This window comes from Pithys albifrons, chromosome 4 (assembly GCF_047495875.1).
Source record: "Pithys albifrons albifrons isolate INPA30051 chromosome 4, PitAlb_v1, whole genome shotgun sequence".
Lineage (NCBI taxonomy): Eukaryota > Metazoa > Chordata > Aves > Passeriformes > Thamnophilidae > Pithys > Pithys albifrons.
In genome coordinates this window covers 80,651,493-80,669,882 of record NC_092461.1, presented here as the reverse complement: position 1 = coordinate 80,669,882, position 18,390 = coordinate 80,651,493, and the positions used below count along the sequence as shown (strand labels likewise).

General features: G+C 35.2%; 1 protein-coding gene across 1 annotated transcript in view; it reads left to right on the top strand.

Annotated features, from left to right (window-relative positions):
• LAMA1 (laminin subunit alpha 1) overlaps nt 1-18,390 on the top strand; it is an 80,453-nt gene that overhangs the window by 49,148 nt on the left and 12,915 nt on the right. The window contains exons 33-50 of the mRNA XM_071554265.1: nt 538-636; nt 1,616-1,727; nt 1,894-2,056; nt 4,353-4,563; nt 4,804-4,920; nt 5,011-5,174; nt 5,963-6,101; nt 7,312-7,405; nt 8,564-8,680; nt 10,095-10,277; nt 10,595-10,749; nt 12,409-12,552; nt 13,367-13,500; nt 13,654-13,804; nt 14,326-14,450; nt 15,727-15,877; nt 17,003-17,147; nt 17,763-17,904. Of these exons, the coding sequence (XP_071410366.1) occupies nt 538-636; nt 1,616-1,727; nt 1,894-2,056; nt 4,353-4,563; nt 4,804-4,920; nt 5,011-5,174; nt 5,963-6,101; nt 7,312-7,405; nt 8,564-8,680; nt 10,095-10,277; nt 10,595-10,749; nt 12,409-12,552; nt 13,367-13,500; nt 13,654-13,804; nt 14,326-14,450; nt 15,727-15,877; nt 17,003-17,147; nt 17,763-17,904 (2,546 nt within the window). The remainder of the gene's footprint in view (nt 1-537; nt 637-1,615; nt 1,728-1,893; nt 2,057-4,352; nt 4,564-4,803; nt 4,921-5,010; nt 5,175-5,962; nt 6,102-7,311; nt 7,406-8,563; nt 8,681-10,094; nt 10,278-10,594; nt 10,750-12,408; nt 12,553-13,366; nt 13,501-13,653; nt 13,805-14,325; nt 14,451-15,726; nt 15,878-17,002; nt 17,148-17,762; nt 17,905-18,390) is intronic.

Here is an 18,390-nt window from a genome sequence, read left to right as displayed (position 1 = left end):
TAGACTTGGGTACAATGGCCTATTTATTGCCATATAGAGCAGTTTTGAGGTGACCTTGAAAGCAAACGCAGCCTGTTCTCTCACTGACAAAGAGATGCACAGGGCTGCTGATCTCCAGGGTCATGGTCACAGATACACCTTACATGCAGCTGTTCTGACAAGACAAGGTGCCAGAACAGTAACATCTATGGGAATGGGTGGAAACATTTGTTGGGCCTTGGAACTTCTCAAAGTACTCTATCTGGGCAGCTCACACTGGTGAAATTAAGAATCAGGAAAGCAGAAATGTTGCTTCCTTCATTTTTAATTTCAGCTGAAAATATGACATGGATGGATTCTAGTTTATTTAAAGAAATGGTACACTGTGTTGCATGAACTGTATATATGTAATTATTTTCTGTCATGTGCTTTGCAAATCAGTCCTTTTAAATATACAAATAATCTAAACAGTGTGCATAGCTATTTTTTTCCCAGTACTTCTCTGGACACACAACAAAGTCGTCAAATTACAGTGAGCTGTTTCTTATTTTTTCTCAGAGGTCTGTAGTTCCTAGAGAAGATCCAACTCACTCATTAGCTATAGCTAAAGAAGGTGTCCTGAGTTTATCAAGAGGAATTGATCAGCTGCATGAAGAGGTAGGTGCTGGCTTCTTTACTCTTAGTCTTTATGGAGAGATCATTTGAGGTATCATAGCATAGCAGATTAATGCCAGACAGGTGTTTAGAAATTATTTTAAATCTATAGAGTTCAATGAAAGAATTCAGTCCATTCTGTAGTCTTCCTGAGGAAGGGAGTTAATTGTTCTGTGAAATTCTTCTGCAAACTAGAGTGGTTTATGATATTGTACAGGAGATTTACCTGGTTTCTATTAAAGTTCATAGATTTTCTGTACTGTGTTCATGTAAGGTGCTAAAACTGGAGAAAGTGAGATACTTTCTTCTCACTGGTTGTAATACATGAAGCTTGTTCAAAATTATACCATAGCTGAATATTTGACAAAAAGTCTTTGATATCTGTAGTATTGTATTTAAAGTTATCTGAGCGAAAATAAATCTGTTGAAAATTCATAGGAAAAGTAGACAGCATTTGTATTTTTAATTCAGTTTTAGCAGAAGAATAATTGTAGGTAGAAAATTGACAGTAATACTCAGCTATTAGATCTCATTTGCTGCCCATACGTTACTATAATTTTCTGACTATGTTTACAGAATCTAACTAGGTACTTCTGCTAACAGTGTTGTTTTTGTTAATAGTGATGTACCCAGAACAGTGATTTTTCTTAAAAAACAATAGTTGTAGATAAAGAAATATGAAATATTTGCTTACTTAAGGAAATAGCTTTTGTAACTATTAGCTTATTGATTATGAAAATAGTTGATAACTCTATTCTTCGCTGATCTCAGAGTCTGAAACTTTAAATGCAATTAAGGCATTGGCAAGCATGGAAGCATCAGATTAATGATTCAGCTAGATCTACCCTATCAAAAAGCATTGTTTCCTCTCACCAAGTATTCTCAATATTGGGGAAAAAAAGCATAAAAACGTTAGACAAGTGTCATGAAATAACATGTGTTTTAGGAGAACTCTCCAAGATTTTCTCTGATTTCATTCTAGACAACTAGATTTTTGAAAAAGGCTTGGCAACTTAACACAATGACTCAGAAAACCAGGAATAAAAGTCAAGAACTGACAGCCTTTATTGACACGGTACATACAACTGTCAAAGGTATCCTGTTTTTAACACATTTCCACTTCTTTACAAGATTTGAAAATGTATTTCCTTTGTAACTTTAAAAGAAAATTTACATGAAAAAAATATGCAGTTTGCACAGGGGATTCACATGTGTTCTTTGTTTTAATCGTATGACTAAATTGTTTACTGTCCTACTTAGTACTTGCTGAAGTTGCAATGTCACTAAATGAAACACTTGGCCTGGATCTCCCGCTCTCAAATGCTACATCTCAGAGGCTACAGGATGATATTTCTTCCCTTTTGGATGCACTGCGCAAGAAGGATTTCTATAAACAGCACCCTAATGCTACCAGAGTCCTAAAGTGAGTCTGCTCTTCTGAAAACTTTATTTCACATCTGTTGATACTATGCAGCACTGCTTTTAGAAGAGATATCTGGAGAAACATTTTGCCATAATAAGTGGCAGTGCAATGGATAGTTACCCCAGGTGGACTTATATGATCTTTGAGTTTGGAGTTACATGATCTGATGATATTTGGTCAGCCTATGGGATACTAATATAGGTAAAGCCTGCTCATTTGCATGTGATACAAAATTCCCTTTCAATAAGTGAAAAGATTCACTGCTTTCAGTTTGTTTCAAATGTGATCCTAATATACATCTCCTTGTTGATTTTGGCTGGGAGACATCAGAAAACTGTCTCAGTCAACTGCAAGCCCAGGCAGGACACATCAGGCCTTCTGAAGGACATGGCAATTTATTGTCACTTTAATATGCATCACATGGATTTGCAGATGAAATCAGTGCATTTTTTAAGCACTCTGAGCCACTGTTTAAGATTATACTCTGTTGTCTTGATTTGTTCCCAGTTAAAAGCTATTTTGAAATGGCTTTTTGTTAATTATTATAGTTTATTGCCAGGCTTGGCAAGCTAAAAAATTTACTGTTCCAACAGTCAGCAAAATTTTTGTTTCAGCTTCACAAATACTAAGTAATGCCACAGCACACCAAAAACTGTAGGAATGTTAACACTGGCTTCAGGGGGACAAAGATTTAGAATAAAGTGGAATATTTCTGAATATATGACTTTATTAAGTGCTTTGGATTAAGGAGGACAGACTGTTTGTGTTGGTTACATGTCTCATTTTGTTCAACAGACTCTTGTGTTGAATATAGATTATATAGAAGCTAAATAGACATGAAAATGGACTAGAAATGTACCTTTAGTCTTATATTCATTAGAAACTTTAAATAGCCTTTTTTTCACTTACAAAAATATCTCAAAATGTCCTGTTTTATGGTGACAGAATGTTACTAAGACTTTCAACATCAGTTTTTTTAAGCTGTTATACAAAGTGTTTGAAAATTAACTTCTTCATTTATAGGCTCTGTTGAAATTTCTGAATGTTCTCTGATAAGAGTCCTTTGACAGCAAAGAGTTAATAAGTTACATTATGTTCCTTGCTTTGCAGAATTTTTCACGCAATGCAGCTGTAACTTCAGAAATTATTTAAATAAACAGCTTGCTGCTCCATATTTTGGGGAGCAGAAATTACTCCATGACTCTCAGTGGACTGAGTTTGTGTTGATTTATTTTAGGCAACATTTGTAACTGGGGTCTCTACACATTTGCCATGTAAGGCAAAGTCCCCAGACAATTAGGAATATAACCTTTTTACTCTGTGCTGAAACAGAAGGCATTACTGACTTGCAAAATACTTAAAATTTTGTAGCTTTTATAAGGCTATGGCTTCTGATTTTAAGAATCTGAATTATTAGTATTAGGAAATAAATGCAACTGCACATCTGCTGTTCAGTAAGAAAGATGGAATGTGTTTTGTTATGTGTAACATAATAAACTAGGTTTATTTTTCTTTGGTTAAAGATCTATGTGATTTGCAGTTAGATTAAAAGGGACAAACATTGATGTAAAAGTATCATTACCAGAGTTGCAGTGTTCAGCATATATGCTGTAATGAAGAGAAACAAAGGATTAGACTTTCAGGATCATTTTCAGTTCAGTTCCTTCAGTACTGGAAAGTTTTCAAATGGAGAAGCAAATATTTCCAAATGGAACAGTTGAAGCGATTAACAACTAACAAATTTTGGGGCATTTAATATTTGCCAGATAATCTTTGTTACTGATTAAAGTGCAGAGATTGTTCATTTTTAATGAGACTATTTGTTTTCATTTGATATTTAAACTTTTCTGGACTTTTGGGTATGTCTTTCAGTTCTGTTTACTTGTTTCTTTCTGGTTATCAATTATTGTAACTGATGTTTTGGTCCTACATTCAAAATGTAGATGCCTACAATTAGGATATAGACTAGTCCCAGAGCGAAGTTTCACAGAGATTTTGATGTGGCAGATGTCCCAAATTAAGACAAGTAAATTTGATTTATACTAACCTCTTTCCCGTGCAGTCATCACATACGAAGTTTATGAACTGTATTACTGTCCTCTCACCCAGGCAGTCATCTAGATGTGTGGTAAGATGAGTAACTAAGCTGCCATGTGTATGTATGCTATTATAGAAACAATTGCAGACTTTTGTAAGAAGATGCATTTAGATTAGTTTCAAATGTCTTCATATTCTCAAGAAATCCATGCCTAATTTTCTCATTCTACATTTAATTTCTTATTTCTCTCTTTGTCAGAGCTGCAGAAAACCTGTTGATCCAGGTTCAGAAAGAGTATCTTAAACCCCAGCAGGAGCTTGCTGAACTAAAAAAGGATGCAACCCAGCTCTTAGCAAAGCACAACAGCAGACTCCAAGATGCTCAGGACCTGGTGAATGAGGCGCTCACTAACATCAATGAGACCAATCGCCTGCTTCCTCTTATCTCAAGCAACCTGGCAGAGTTAAATGTAAGACTGGACAGTCAATGTTGTTGCATAAGAAATATCAAATATGAAAGTGTATATAAACGCTAGTTTTTTGTTTGTTTGCATTTTTTTTAACATATTTAAACATTTTAATTTGTGTGATACCTTAAAAACTCAAAGGAAATCAGGCCCCTGTTTCAAAACCAAAATATGTGTTATGTGAACTCAATCTGCACTAGCTGATTTTACGGACTACTATAAGCCACTTCATATATGCTATAGGACAAAAAGCTAAATATAAAGGAAGGTGAAGACGTCTTGACAATACTCATTAAAGAAGGGAAAGACCTAGTGAATGCTGCTGCTGCTCTTGCCCAAGACATAAAGAACTCAACATCTGTAAGTCCTTAAATTTTAATGTTCTCTTTGATATTCTCGGGTATATTTTACTAGTGGAAAAAAAGAAAGAGAAAACATTTTGTTTTGCAGAACCTGGAAGTCCACCAGGAGGGGTTAGTCCTATGGAGCAGCAAGCTGCGACATCATGTGGATGAGCTAGTGATGCAGATGTCTGTGAGAGGGGTGCTTGACCTGGTATACAGAGCTGAGGACCATGCCACCCAGTCCCAAAAACTTGCAGATGCACTAGAGAGGTGATAAACACAAGAACTATGAAATAATGAGATTTACATTAGTGTCAGATTTAATATAAAAAGCTAGTAGCTTAATCCACTAAATAAATTCCCTGCCCATGGCAGAGAAGTTGTACTAGATCACCTTAAAAGATTTCTTCCAATCCAATTGATTCTATGATCATTTTTTATTCTCCATTTCATTTCAAGTGCTTTTTATTTTTAATATAGTGTACCTTTATTAAATTATACGGAAGAGGGTCGATTAGTCTTGCATTTTATGTGGCTGTGTATTTTTAGAGTAAAGAGTAAAAAATCTTGCTCTGAGTAACACTGAAAACTCTTGACTTCACCAGAGCCAGATAAATTCGATAGAGCAAAATTTAATACAGCGTAGCTTTCAGATGCTTATAATTTCCTCCTCAATTCTGTATTTGTCTACTTAGTTTTTAAACTCGAGATGGACCTATTTATGTTCTGTTTAAGAGATGTGATTTCTTTGTTCTAAGTGTGTTTATAAATTGAAAAACTGAACATAAACAAAAAGGAACACAACAGGAAAAAACCAGATGAAATGGAACAAAACAGAACAAGTAATAAAATAGGAAAAAAACATAGTTGAAAAACCTCTCAACTGATTTTTTCCGTTCAAAATAATGATTTTAAAGCCCCTTATGCAACATCAGGCAAGGTATGCTCATTTTTTTCAGAATGCATCATGTATTCTGGAAAGCTGTGCATGTTATAATTGAAGACATGGAACTCAATGCTTGATTGAAAACAGCATTACATGTTAATTTTCTATTTAGTGGTCTCTCTAAAGTAAGAAATGTGACTCTGAGCACAACTGCTGCTATCTACACCCACTCCAGTGTTAAAAGTGTGATAGAAAGAACAGAGAGTTTGGCAGATGATGCATCTAGAGTCATGAATGGCCCCTTGGATTTAGTAAGTATCACTATTAGTTTTTTAATGTACATCTTCCCCTTTCTTATTTTGGGATATTTTTTCTAATTGTTTTTACACTTGCTGAAATTTGAGTCTTCTTGCTAAATGCACGTCTTTCTTGATGGCAGCCTGTTCTACCAACTAGTATATACTGCATCCTGAACCCTTATTTCAAAGCAGTAATGGTATCTCTTTTAAGTTCTGTTTACTTGGCTTTTCTCTCTCTTCCTCAGTTACCTTTTTTTGTTTGTTTCCTTTTAAAGTCTAATGCATGGCTAGTTTGACTGCATTTAATTCAGTGAGAGTTTATATCAATCATCTGACATGCGTTCCTGCAGGACTTAAGTTTCCAGACCTCTAGTGCTCCCCTTCACCTTTAGAATTATTCAGCCATCTCCTTATTTGACCTGTTCCTCTTTCATTTCTATCTAGGTATTGTCAACCACAACTATCTTGCTTACTTGATGATGTTTCATAAAGAAATGTATGTTTGTATCTCATCTACCATCCCTCTGCCTTGATCAGATTGTTATTGAAACAGTAGATTAAATAGACCTGACCAGTTTCCAGTCTTATCTTATTACTTTCATATTATTCTATTTCCCCTCCTTATATTTATTTTTGATTTTCCTAATTATCAACCCAAGGAAGGAATGGGCTGTATTTTACAGGCGTCATGCACATTATACCTGCAGAAATAAATATGCGACAATGTACTTACATAGTAATGATCAAAATACTTGACATTGTTTTTTGAGTATGTTATTATATAGCACTCTGTCTTATTAGAGCATGTACAACATGAATCTTTCAAGGTATTTTCCCAGATAATTTTTGTTGGAAAAAGGAGAACACTTTTAAGACTGAGATTTTGAAGTATCTCACTTTAAAGTGCTCAGAGCTGCAAATTTTTATTTATGCCTGAAACTAGAATTACTAGTGTTCCAAAAGACAACACTAGCAGTGTTCAAACTACAGTTTGAGAGGTTTTCTTTCATAGTCATAATTTTTATTAACTCACAAAGAGATTCAATGTCACATTCTTGGACAAATGATTGCAACTTGTATTTTTTTAATTGATGCTTAATAAGGAATGAATAGAATATCTTATAAATAACAAGAACATTCAGTGGCTTGAAGTAGATATCTGCAGATACTCACATGTTTTCAGCTCAATTTCTGCTTTTCATATGTGGCCTGTGTTTTTCAGCCAGAGGAGTCTTTCAGTCTGCTTGGAAAAGAAACTCTCCAGCTTAGCTCCAAAATTCAGAACGAAGCTGAAAATCTGAAGAAAAAAAGCGATGGTCAGTTCATTAAAGTTCACATTTTTGCTTCTATTTCTTTTTCTGTTTTCTGTTTTATGGAGGTTTGTCTTTTTTTTTAAATGTTGTGCATTTTTGAAAAAAATAGCATAAGCTAGGGTAAATATGACTATGTATATATTATCATGTGCTGTGGAGTTGCAGTATTTTCAGGTTTTGGGTAAGAATATAATTTTTCCTCAGTAAATATTTAAAACGTTGGCATTCAGTATACCTCATTTTACCTACAAGAAATGCTTTCTTTAAATGGCTGTTTTTTCAAACTTTATTAATTAAAATCATTAGAAATTGTGCAGTAGACAAAGTATAATTCTTGAAAAAAAATCAATCCATTCCTATTTAATAAGTCATGGTTGCACAATTATGATTGCACAATATATTTAAATCATAGTCATTTTCACTTGTGTCTTCTACACAGCTGAAATACAAAACCAAGCTGAACTTTGTCTTCATAAATTTGAAAATACTTTTGTGTTTTTTGTTACTCTAAAGATACCAGCAAGGCATTGAAGTCTACACCATCAAAGTTAAAAAGCATTTTGAACACAGACTTTGTGTAGGAGCCGAAGCAGGCCCTGTGTTCAATATTGGACAAAATGAGATAGAAATTAACTGTAACAATATATTGGTCTTGTCTTTTAATATTGATGGCTTTACAAATATGTATATATTTTATGTCATTCATATGGACAGAAATACATATATTTTTTGTTCTTTCTGTTCTACACATTGTTATTTCTAGTGAGAGGATTCTGCAAATATATCACAAATATATAGAAAAAAACCCGCTTCTTTGGCTTCTGTCAAATACCATAAAATGTGAGGAACTCTAGTGAAAATAATTAAGAGTTCAAAATCATTGAATCATTTTAATTTATAGCATTTTCCTCACTATGTTTTCACCAGTCCAGTCACATGGAACTGGCCAAAAAGGATAGCTTTAAACAGAACAGTTGTCACAGGAGCTTATCTGTTCATACTGCATTCATTTTGCACTCCTATTTGTAAAATACTCTTTCTGTTGAGGGGGGAAAGAAAAGAGTTCCATTGATTAAATAAATGAATGCTTGTTATCCCTGTACTTAGGGTTTGTGTGGGTTGTAGGGTATTTGTTTATGCATATGTTATTTCTTTCAACAGGACTTTTATTTGGATTGAATGGGTTGAACGAAAAGGTAGAAAAGATTCAGGAAAGTACTAGTAAAATTGTCAAGCAACTTAATGATTCTCTGTTTACTCTAAGAGTATTACCCAACAGTAAGTGAAATTTATATTTACATTCTCCTTATTACAGAAGTGTCTAGTACATTTATAATAAAATCCTGTTCATTGACTATTGCAGAGACCTAGAAATAAACTCTCTTGGAGACTATGTTTAGCCTTTTCTCTTACAAGGAATATTTTACTTTTTTTTTGTAAACCCATTAGGCATAACTGGGTTATCATATAAGGTCAGTAATCTGATTCCCATTTCACACTGCTGTAAATCACAAGAGGCCCTGATAGCAGTATAATTACACTGGTATGAGAAGAGAGTGAAGTTCTAGAAAATTTGATCCCACATGCAGAGAAATTTATATCTGGAACTGTGAGATTTTTGCTTTCTTTGATGGCGTGTTTCAAAATCGTTTATCCTGTGCTGGGAACCTTACAGTCTGAATCTAAATTTTTCTTCATGTAAGTGCTGTCTTCCTTTATCCAATTAAAATGTACTTTTCTGGGCTTTTCCAAAACATAAGAACTCTCCTTTTTCAGTCGTTATTTTGAATAAAGGCAGGACCCAGAGTTCCTGGAAATAGAGAAAATTACTTTGAAGTTGTGAATAAGAGGGTCCAAAATACTTTGCCAACCTTAATAATGTTTTAAAGGAAGAAAAACACTGATGAAGACCTCCTGCCAGGATTGTTTGGTTCTGATGTATGTCAATTAGGATGCTAAATTCAGAGCCTTAAAATACCCATTTTGCAACTCAGACTCCTAATTCATGCTATTAGTTATTATTAGTAGTAATGAAGTTACAATGGATGTTCATTGCAGGATTTCCATCTAACATAAAGTTACTCACTGAAAATTAAGGCAGTATTAAAATCATAGGAGTGTCTTCCTTAACTCACAGCTTAACATTATTTGATTACAGTTTTGTTGTTACATTTCTTGAAGTTACTCTTTTCTGCCTGGGCAGAGATTCATGGTGGCAATATCGTCTGTACAAGGGCGCTGGTGCTGAAGGAGGATCCTTGCAGGCCTAACTCAGACCTTTTGAGCCAGCTGTAGCATCTTGCCACTGTTTTGGGCACAGAGGGTGTAAGGCACATGCTGAGACTGGGAGTGCTGCACTCACTACCTAAGTGACTATAGCCCAAAGCAAAGGCTGTAGGATTGTGTAGGATTCAAAATGTAAGACTCGGACTGATGCCTCTGAGTGCCAACACTCATTAAGGAAATTGAAACACTATTAGCCTGATGTATTCATATAATCTTCCTATTGAGATAGAATTGGGTTCTTCCAACAAATTAAAATACAGTTCTTATTATGAAAAGAATGCAACTGACAGCATTTCTAGTGTTTTGACTATGTTTGTAACTGCAGTTAGGAAGCCAGGCATTTGTTAGTCACAAGTGTGTATGAAAGTTATGATTTTTTTTTTTAATCCTGGGAACCCTTTTTCAGATACAAGGAAATACATGCTTGAAGTGAAAGAGCTGGCTGTGTCTGCAAACACCAGTGCTGTGGTGGGTTTAAGTCACTTTGGGGATTTCAGTCAAAAGCTAAGGAATACATCTTCTACATTGTTCCAAGTTAATGACACTTTGAGGAAAACAAGTGAACTTATTACTGATTCATCAAAAGCTGGTAAGTTTACTGCCTCATTGCTCTATAGAAATGTCACTTCTTGCAGAAGCAGTACTAACATTCACTTTTAATAGGTGTTAAATATGAGTCTGATAGATTGAAGGTTTCTTCCTAGTTCAATAAAAATGTCTTAACCTTTTTTAAAATATCTTTAGAGGTTTCACATAGGATGAGACCCCTGAGTATGTATTCCTTAACAATGTTTAAAAATGCTGAAACCAAAATGATCAGAAACAGACCACTTTGGCTAAGTATTTCAGCAATGAACAAAACCTTTTGCTTTCACCTTGCCTCAACATTTCATTTACGTTTTGCAGCAATCACAGCTGAAAAGCAAGTTAAGGAAGTTGAAGCACAAGCCAGACTTTTATTGGATAGACTCAAACCTTTGAAATTGCTAGAGGAGAACCTGAACAGAAACCTGTCGGAAATTAAAGAGCTCATCAGCCAGGCCCGCAAGCAGGCAGCATCTGTAAGTTCCATCATCCCAAACTTAACTGACTTCACATTCACTTTTAGCAGTGAGAGTCTTTGAGATAAAGAGCCTAAAAATTACTGTCAAGGTCCCTGGTTCTTCTGGAGTCTCACTAGAGTCTGAAGAGCACTAACTGATGCTATAATCATACTGGAATGGCTCTTGGCACATTTTAAGGTTTCAGCATCATGTTTTTTTTTGGTTTTGTGAGTTTGTCAGAACAGCCAGGTGGTAATTTATCTACTATTACCTTCTGTTTCCTATAAAAATAATGAAATACAGTATGTCAGAAAGCAGTCATGAAAGATTCTGAAGAGAAAGAAACAAGTGGGGGATTGGTTCAGCTATTCTTTTTAGTACAAGATGTTAATTTTTGAGTTTATTTTAGAGATTGAAGTGGGGTGCCCCTCTATAATATCGTTACAAATTTTTTTATCAAAAGTATTGATTCTATCCATAAATCTGCCATCTGTGGCCTGTCATGTCCATATATTCTTTGCAAGAAGCAGCTGTGCATCTAGAATACTTAAGACAGATAGTATACTTGTTTTTAAATCCCTACTTTTCTCTTAAAGTCAGCAAACGTGTACTATGGATCTCATTAGCCTGAGAGGAATATAAACTGACTTTTTGCTCAGTAATTTGTGGTATGCCTTTGACTTTAGTGTGGGCATGTTATTGTAAGGTTTAGGGAGGTTTCATTTAAAAAGCACTCAGTTCTTTCTGCAAATCTTCTTAATTATATGGTTATTGCTTCTCTGTCACAGTCTACTGAAGCTTAATGAATCCACTGCAGAAAAGAGGGGATAGTATTTTCTGGAGTGTCATAAGCCACAGATGTTCCTGGAAGGGTGGAAAGAAGTATTAACAAAATCCCTTTTTCCAATTTTGGGAGTTTGTTCTGGTTTTTTTGTAAATTTTTACTACAGGAAAGAAACTTTATATGTCTGTGTCCACAAGCATACACACGTGTGCTATATGCACTTAGTTGCTACAGACATATTCAATGAAGTTGATGGAGTTAAAGCTTTTCTGTTGTTAAAATGAGTTTTCTGTCATTACACTACTTAGCTCCTTGGAGAAGGCTGCATTTAGCTTGAATCAATGTCTTACCAGACATTACTCAAAGGAGTTAGTGGTATGACAACAGGAATATTAATTTCGTTGATTAATCTTTAGAAAGTTGAACTTGTAACATGTTCACAAATGTCTATTTTGAATAATCATGTAAACTGTGTCATAACTTTGAAATAACCAGAATTACTGCAGACTAGAAATGGTTTCCTTTATTGTAAAACATTTCAAATTTCTGTCTCTTTATTTTCTGATACTATTACAGTGGCTTTTACTGATATATGGGCTTTTGACCCGAGATTTATTGTTATTTTCTGAGGTATTTGAACTATTTACTGATTTCAAACCTCCTAACTGAGGGAGTGTATTAAGACATTTCATTCTTTTCTATTGTGAATCTCTTTGTCAAGTGGTACCTGGAAGACTGCTAAAATCTAATCTAGGTAGGAATATTTAGATTGCATGAGAGTATATCAGCAAAAGGCTTTTAATTTATTGGTCAAAGGCTAAGTACATACTCCAGAAATAAGTACCGTGTACACTGAGACTTCTTTAGATTCCATTTCCTTCTTTTCCCCCTAGATTAAAGTTGCAGTATCAGCAGACAGAGATTGCATTCATGCTTATCAACCCCAAATTTCATCTACAAATTACAACACCTTAACATTTAATGTGAAAACTGCTGAACCAGATAACCTGCTATTCTACTTGGGTAGCAATGGAAAGGTAAGCTTCTACTGTACATTTTCTGAAGGTCTGGTAGTCAAATGTTTCAAATGACTGTAGATACATTTTTTCTTACTTGATTTCAAACTAAGTAACCAATTAAAGCCCCTTTCAGACAAATATGTTCACTGGGGTGGAAATATTTTTGTGCCTTAGATGATTCCAGAGATTCTCAAGGTAGAGAATAAAAGCACCTGATTCCTTAGCATTGTGTCTTGGCTGTGTCATGAAACTCTCCCTTTCTTTTCCTGTGTTGTGCATTAACCTCATGAGTATAACACTTTGTGGGATTCTTTCATATAGTGTGCTGGAGTGTATCAGGTGACTTGCTTGGTAACACAGTGTAAGTACTTGAATTTGGCTCTCTTGAGCATGGTGCATCCACCAACTTGAAAAGGAGCATTTGACTCACTGTCACATTGTCCTCCTCTTCACTCCCTCTGTAATCCCGATAAAATGCACCGCTATTAGCTCCATGCTGTGTGCTATCATGTGAAATAAAGTACTTTTGCGCAGACTGGTAAGTCATTTAACATATGCTCAGAAGTCTATGTTTCTATACATCTACATGTATGTACATCATGTTTCTATATATATCTATAAAGGAAACATTCACCTACTTGTATATAATTGAAGGGATTTTTGCTTCATCAAAAGTAAAAGTGAGGGAAAATTTGCTAGGCCTGATTTTGCTAAAAGTCAACTCCTGTAGTATTGGATGTAGGGACAGGAATCTGGAAAGACTTAATCCATGTTACATGTTAAAATTACACACCTGGTGCCCTGTATTAGAATAAGTCTTCCTGTTTTTTAGGCAGACTTCCTTGCAGTGGAGATGCGACGTGGTAAGGTAGCTCTTCTTTGGGATTTGGGCTCTGGGCCAACAAGAGTGGAATATCCTGATATTCAAATCAACAATAACAAATGGCACAGAATACATGCCACCAGGTAATTAAAATGAGAATGGCCATAAGTATTGTACACAAACCATCTTCTGAGTTTTTCAGTGACGAGATTTTTCTAATCCTTAGAAAGAGAATGGTATGTGTGCATTAAGCATGTTGATTTGTAAAACTATTTATTAATATTTGTATTTGACAGGTTTGGCAAAACAGGTACACTCAGCATAGAGGAAATGAACTCCAATCAGAAGCCTTCACCTAAGTCTGCAACCTCTCCAGGGACAGCCAGCATACTGGATGTTAACAAATCAACCCTAATGTTTATTGGAGGACTTGGAGGGCAAATCAAGGTTAAATTCTGAGATTCTGTGAATGCTTTTTAACATGTTTGAGAGATACTTTTGTGTTAGAAATAATTGTATGATTTGGTTACTTCATCAAGAAATGCCAGGTACTCTGACCATAAAGCAAAGATGCTATAAGGGTTTTCTAGTATCCTGAATTAATTTTCCCTTGAAATTTTTGCATAAGATGTTAAGTAAAGCAGGCTGTGTGTGCATGCAGGATGTATAGACATTACACAGTGAATTTGGTTTTTGTTTGCTTTTTCCATGGCTTCTTTTAGCTTGCCATTGTTATTCATGCCATGAAGTGCGTAAGTAGGTCAAGGAGATAGCTATTTTACCTTTTTATGTACTAATCTATTATGATTTGAATGATAATTGTAGTTTTGCTAAAACATTTTGTTCTCATGTTATGATTTATATCTAATGAAGTTAGAGTTCAAGGAAAACAGCCAAGCAAAACTTGCTGCATAATTTTTAGAGTACCTAACATTAATTGTATTCATGAAGTATTTCTTGTCTTACAGAAATCACCTGCTGTTAAGGTGACCCATTTTAAAGGGTGCGTGGCAGACACATCCCTGAATGGCAAGTCTATTGGTCTTTGGAACTATATAGAAAGAGAGGGCAAGTGCAATGGCTGTTTTGGAAGGTATTTTGTGTCTCTCTCTTTTTTTAAACAGATTTAGAATAAATGATGTTTTTAATATATCTTTGTGCTACTAAAAATAATGAGCTCAGACAAACCACAGTGTTTCACTGATCATTAAGTTACGGTTCTGGACACACTAATCTGAATGTGCCACTGGTGTCAAATAATTGCATTGTACGGCATTTTATCATTTTTTAATCATTTTCGAGGTGAGTTTATTCTTGTCATCTATTGTGTGCATTGGAATTAGGGACTACCAGTGAACCAAAATATCGTGGAATCCTTGTCTTCCAGTAGTTTCCAGTAAGAAAAAAATTATTCTTTCCTAGGATAAGAAACACCATAAAACAGTCTTATAGAAAAAAAAATCCATAGCAAAACTATAGCCACTGAGCTGGGAACCCTTTGTGGATTGTACTATTTTTATGCTTAAATTATTGAAAAGAAACATACTTGTCATTTTCCCTTTTGCAGTATATTTCATGTGGAAACAGCAGAGAGTGCTGCTTGATTGTATGAGATATTTTTTAGAAGTCTTGTATTGCATGGAAAGGGGCTAATAAATATTTATTGTAACTGCAATTATGCAAAGTGTTTTGATAAATAGATGACCTGTTTTAATTAAGAGGGTGTATGCCGTAAAAATTACTTTTTCCCATAGGAAATCATTGAGTTCGTTGGGGTATTTTTTCTCATACATAAGGGAAGAACACTTATCTTGTGTATCTCCTTCCCCATGGCTAAATCATGTGTTGTGAAATTCTATAATGGAAGTGACCTTTGGCTGGAATCCTTAGATATTCATAACATAAAGACTCAAGTATCTTCCCACATTTTCTAAGCATATTGCTTGTGAGCTACACTGACTCAGTACCTAAAGAGAGCCAACAAGAAAGGTGGAGGGAGACTATTTACAAGGGCAGATAGAGAGAGGACAAGGGGGAATGGATTCAAACTGAAAGAGAGTAGGTTTAGATTAGATATCAGGAAGAAACCCTTTACTGTGAGTGTGGTGAGACACTGGAAGAGGATGCTCCGAGAAGCTGTGGATGTCCCATCCCTGGAAGTGTTGGATGGGGCTCTGAGCAACCTGGTCTAGTGAAAGGTGTCCCTGCCTATGGCAGTGGGGTTGGAACAAGATGATCTTTAAGGTGCCCTTCCAACCCAAACCATTCTATGATTCTATGGTCTAACTTTTCTTATATTTTATTTAAAAATGACTGTGAAAAACACAAATCTTCACTTAAAATTTTTAAATTGGTTTTCTACTCCCTAGCCCACAGGATGAGGACACATCATTCCATTTTGATGGCAGCGGATACTCAGTTGTGGAGAAGGCACTCCGCTCAACAGTGACTCAGATAATAATGTTTTTCAGTACCTTTTCACCTAATGGTCTTCTTCTGTATCTTGCTTCAAATGGCACTGTAAGAAAATGGATCAGATTCCTAAACTGTCAAAAATTTTGTTTAGATTATTTGTTAGTTTCTTGCTTTCTTTTTTACATTTCAGCTTACATATATCAGAACAGATTACTACCTTTGTATAGATTATCACCTGTAACTGACATCAAAAGCCAAAGGAGTAAAGAGAAGAATCCTAAAGATAACTCATTAGAGCCAATATACCTGTACTAAGGCCAAAATTAAACAAAGAAAAGAATTCTCCACAATTTGTTTCAATTTTAGACTAAAATAACTGAATATTTAACTAGAGGAAAGAAAAAGAAACAGTAGGGACAACAAATTACTTTTGTCCAATTGAAGGAACCTTTTCAGAATGTAAAATGTTTTCAAACTGCTCTTACAGAAGGACAGTGTAATATTGAACAGACATATTGAATTAAATCCATAACATGTGAATTCAGTAAATTGAAATAAATGAAATAAAACTCCCTGCAAAAGCTATATAACTCAGACCCATCTCCAGACCTTCATTGTTATGTCATGCAGTTTACTGTGTACTTTGCTGGTGTGTTTTGGGTTTTTTTCCTCAAGGAGGGCATAGCTTTGTTTATATAGGGATTGTTTCAGAGTCATTGCATTATTCATTTTCTTTATGTACTCACTGCCTGAATACATTGCACAATGATATCTGACTTAAGTTTTACAGTTCAGAGGGGGTGCTTTTAATGCAATTCAGAAAGTCTTTTTTCTTACTGTGTGAAGAAGGTCTTTTCTTTTTGCAGAAAGAACATCATAGTGTTTGATCATTATGCTAACAGTCAAATCAAATTACTTTCAACTTTGTCCAAAAAAAGGAAAATGTGACTTGGTTATTTAAATATCTTCTGCCAAGTAATCTAACCTCATTATGCATTTAAGTAAGACTAACAGCAAAACAAAACAAAAATACATCCTTGTGAGGTACTTGTAACTTAATTTTCCTAAATATAGCAAAGATAGGTGTCTTGGGTCTAACAAAGAGTCTAGGTACAAGAGTTACCTAACCTTTTGTACACAGTAACCCAAACCTGCCAGGGATGCAATGTCTTGGAAGATTTCACTTCCAGAAATATAATCTGCTGTTTGTTTGTTTTTCCTTCCTCATAGAGAGATTTCTTGTCCCTTGAGCTTGTTGATGGCAAAGTGAGACTGACTGTTGATCTAGGTTCAGGACCTCTTGCTCTTACAACGGAAAATTGTTACAACAATGGAACGTGGTATAAAATCTCATTCAGTCGGAACAAGAAGCAAGGTAGGCTACAGACTGAAAAAAACAGTTGTCTGCACATTTACAAATGCAAATATCTGAGACAGCTGCAGGGAGCATCACTCCAACCAAATTTGATTACTTTCAGTGCAGTGTCTTTAGCAGCCACACCTATGTTTGCTTTTAGAAGGACAACAGTGTAAATCTTGCACTTGGTTTAGCGCATCTTATAAAGAGCAGGTAGTGCAGAAACTGTCAGACAAAAACATATCCTCTGAAGAGTGAAAGATCTTTGTCCAAGTCTGTATATCAGGATCACATTTTCTGTTCTGCATTTTAATATTACCTAGTACAACAGTATTTTGGAGCCTAGGTTTGGGCAGTAATACATTACAAATAGTCTATGTTAATAGCTATAAGATATTCTCATATATATATTTTTTTCCTCCAGACTTCCCCAGATTTGGTTTTGGCAGGGAAGAATGAATGAGATTAAGAGACTAGCTGGAAGTACAATAAATTACTTATTTTAAAAATAAGAAGATGTCTGTATGTGTCCAAGTCAAGGAACACATTCTCCTTTATTATGGACAAGATTGCCAAAATGGAAGAATGTGTATTCATGTCCTTCTCCAGATCTGTACTCTCTTTTATTTGCAGGAATTTTGGCAGTCATGGATGCATATAACCTTAATTATAAAGAAATCAAGCAAGGAGAATCTCCTGGGGTTGCTTCAGACCTGAACCGCTCTGATAAGGACCCAATCTTCATTGGTGGGCTGCCAAGATCAAGGACTGTGAGGTAAAGGGTCTTACTTTTCCACTTTTGCTAAGACTCACTTAAGTAGAGGGAAAGACTTTAACAAACTCTGTCTCCACTGAAATTAGAGAAAATCAGTGAAGTCTGAATTCTTGTTTATAGCCATGTATACCACAGAATTATCTGTCCTTTGACATCAAACTCTGACATGGTGTTTTTCACTGACATGGTAGGTCTGACACTGCAGTTCAGATTATGATAGCTTTCTGTTTTCCCCCTCCATGGGTGATTTCCACCACAGCAGCCACCTGCTGTTTGGGTCAGGCTGTTACAAGTATTCTGCACTGCTGTATGCAACAATGCTCCTTTGATGTCTACTTTTGCATTTCCAGCTGGCATTTATGGGCAAAACTGCACTTCAGGATGAAAGTTCTCCTTCAGAAAGGAATTCTTGTAATTCAGTTTTGTAACTTGGAACAAAGGAGAAACAATTGTGAATGGATCAGCAAAAAAAATTACAGATACATA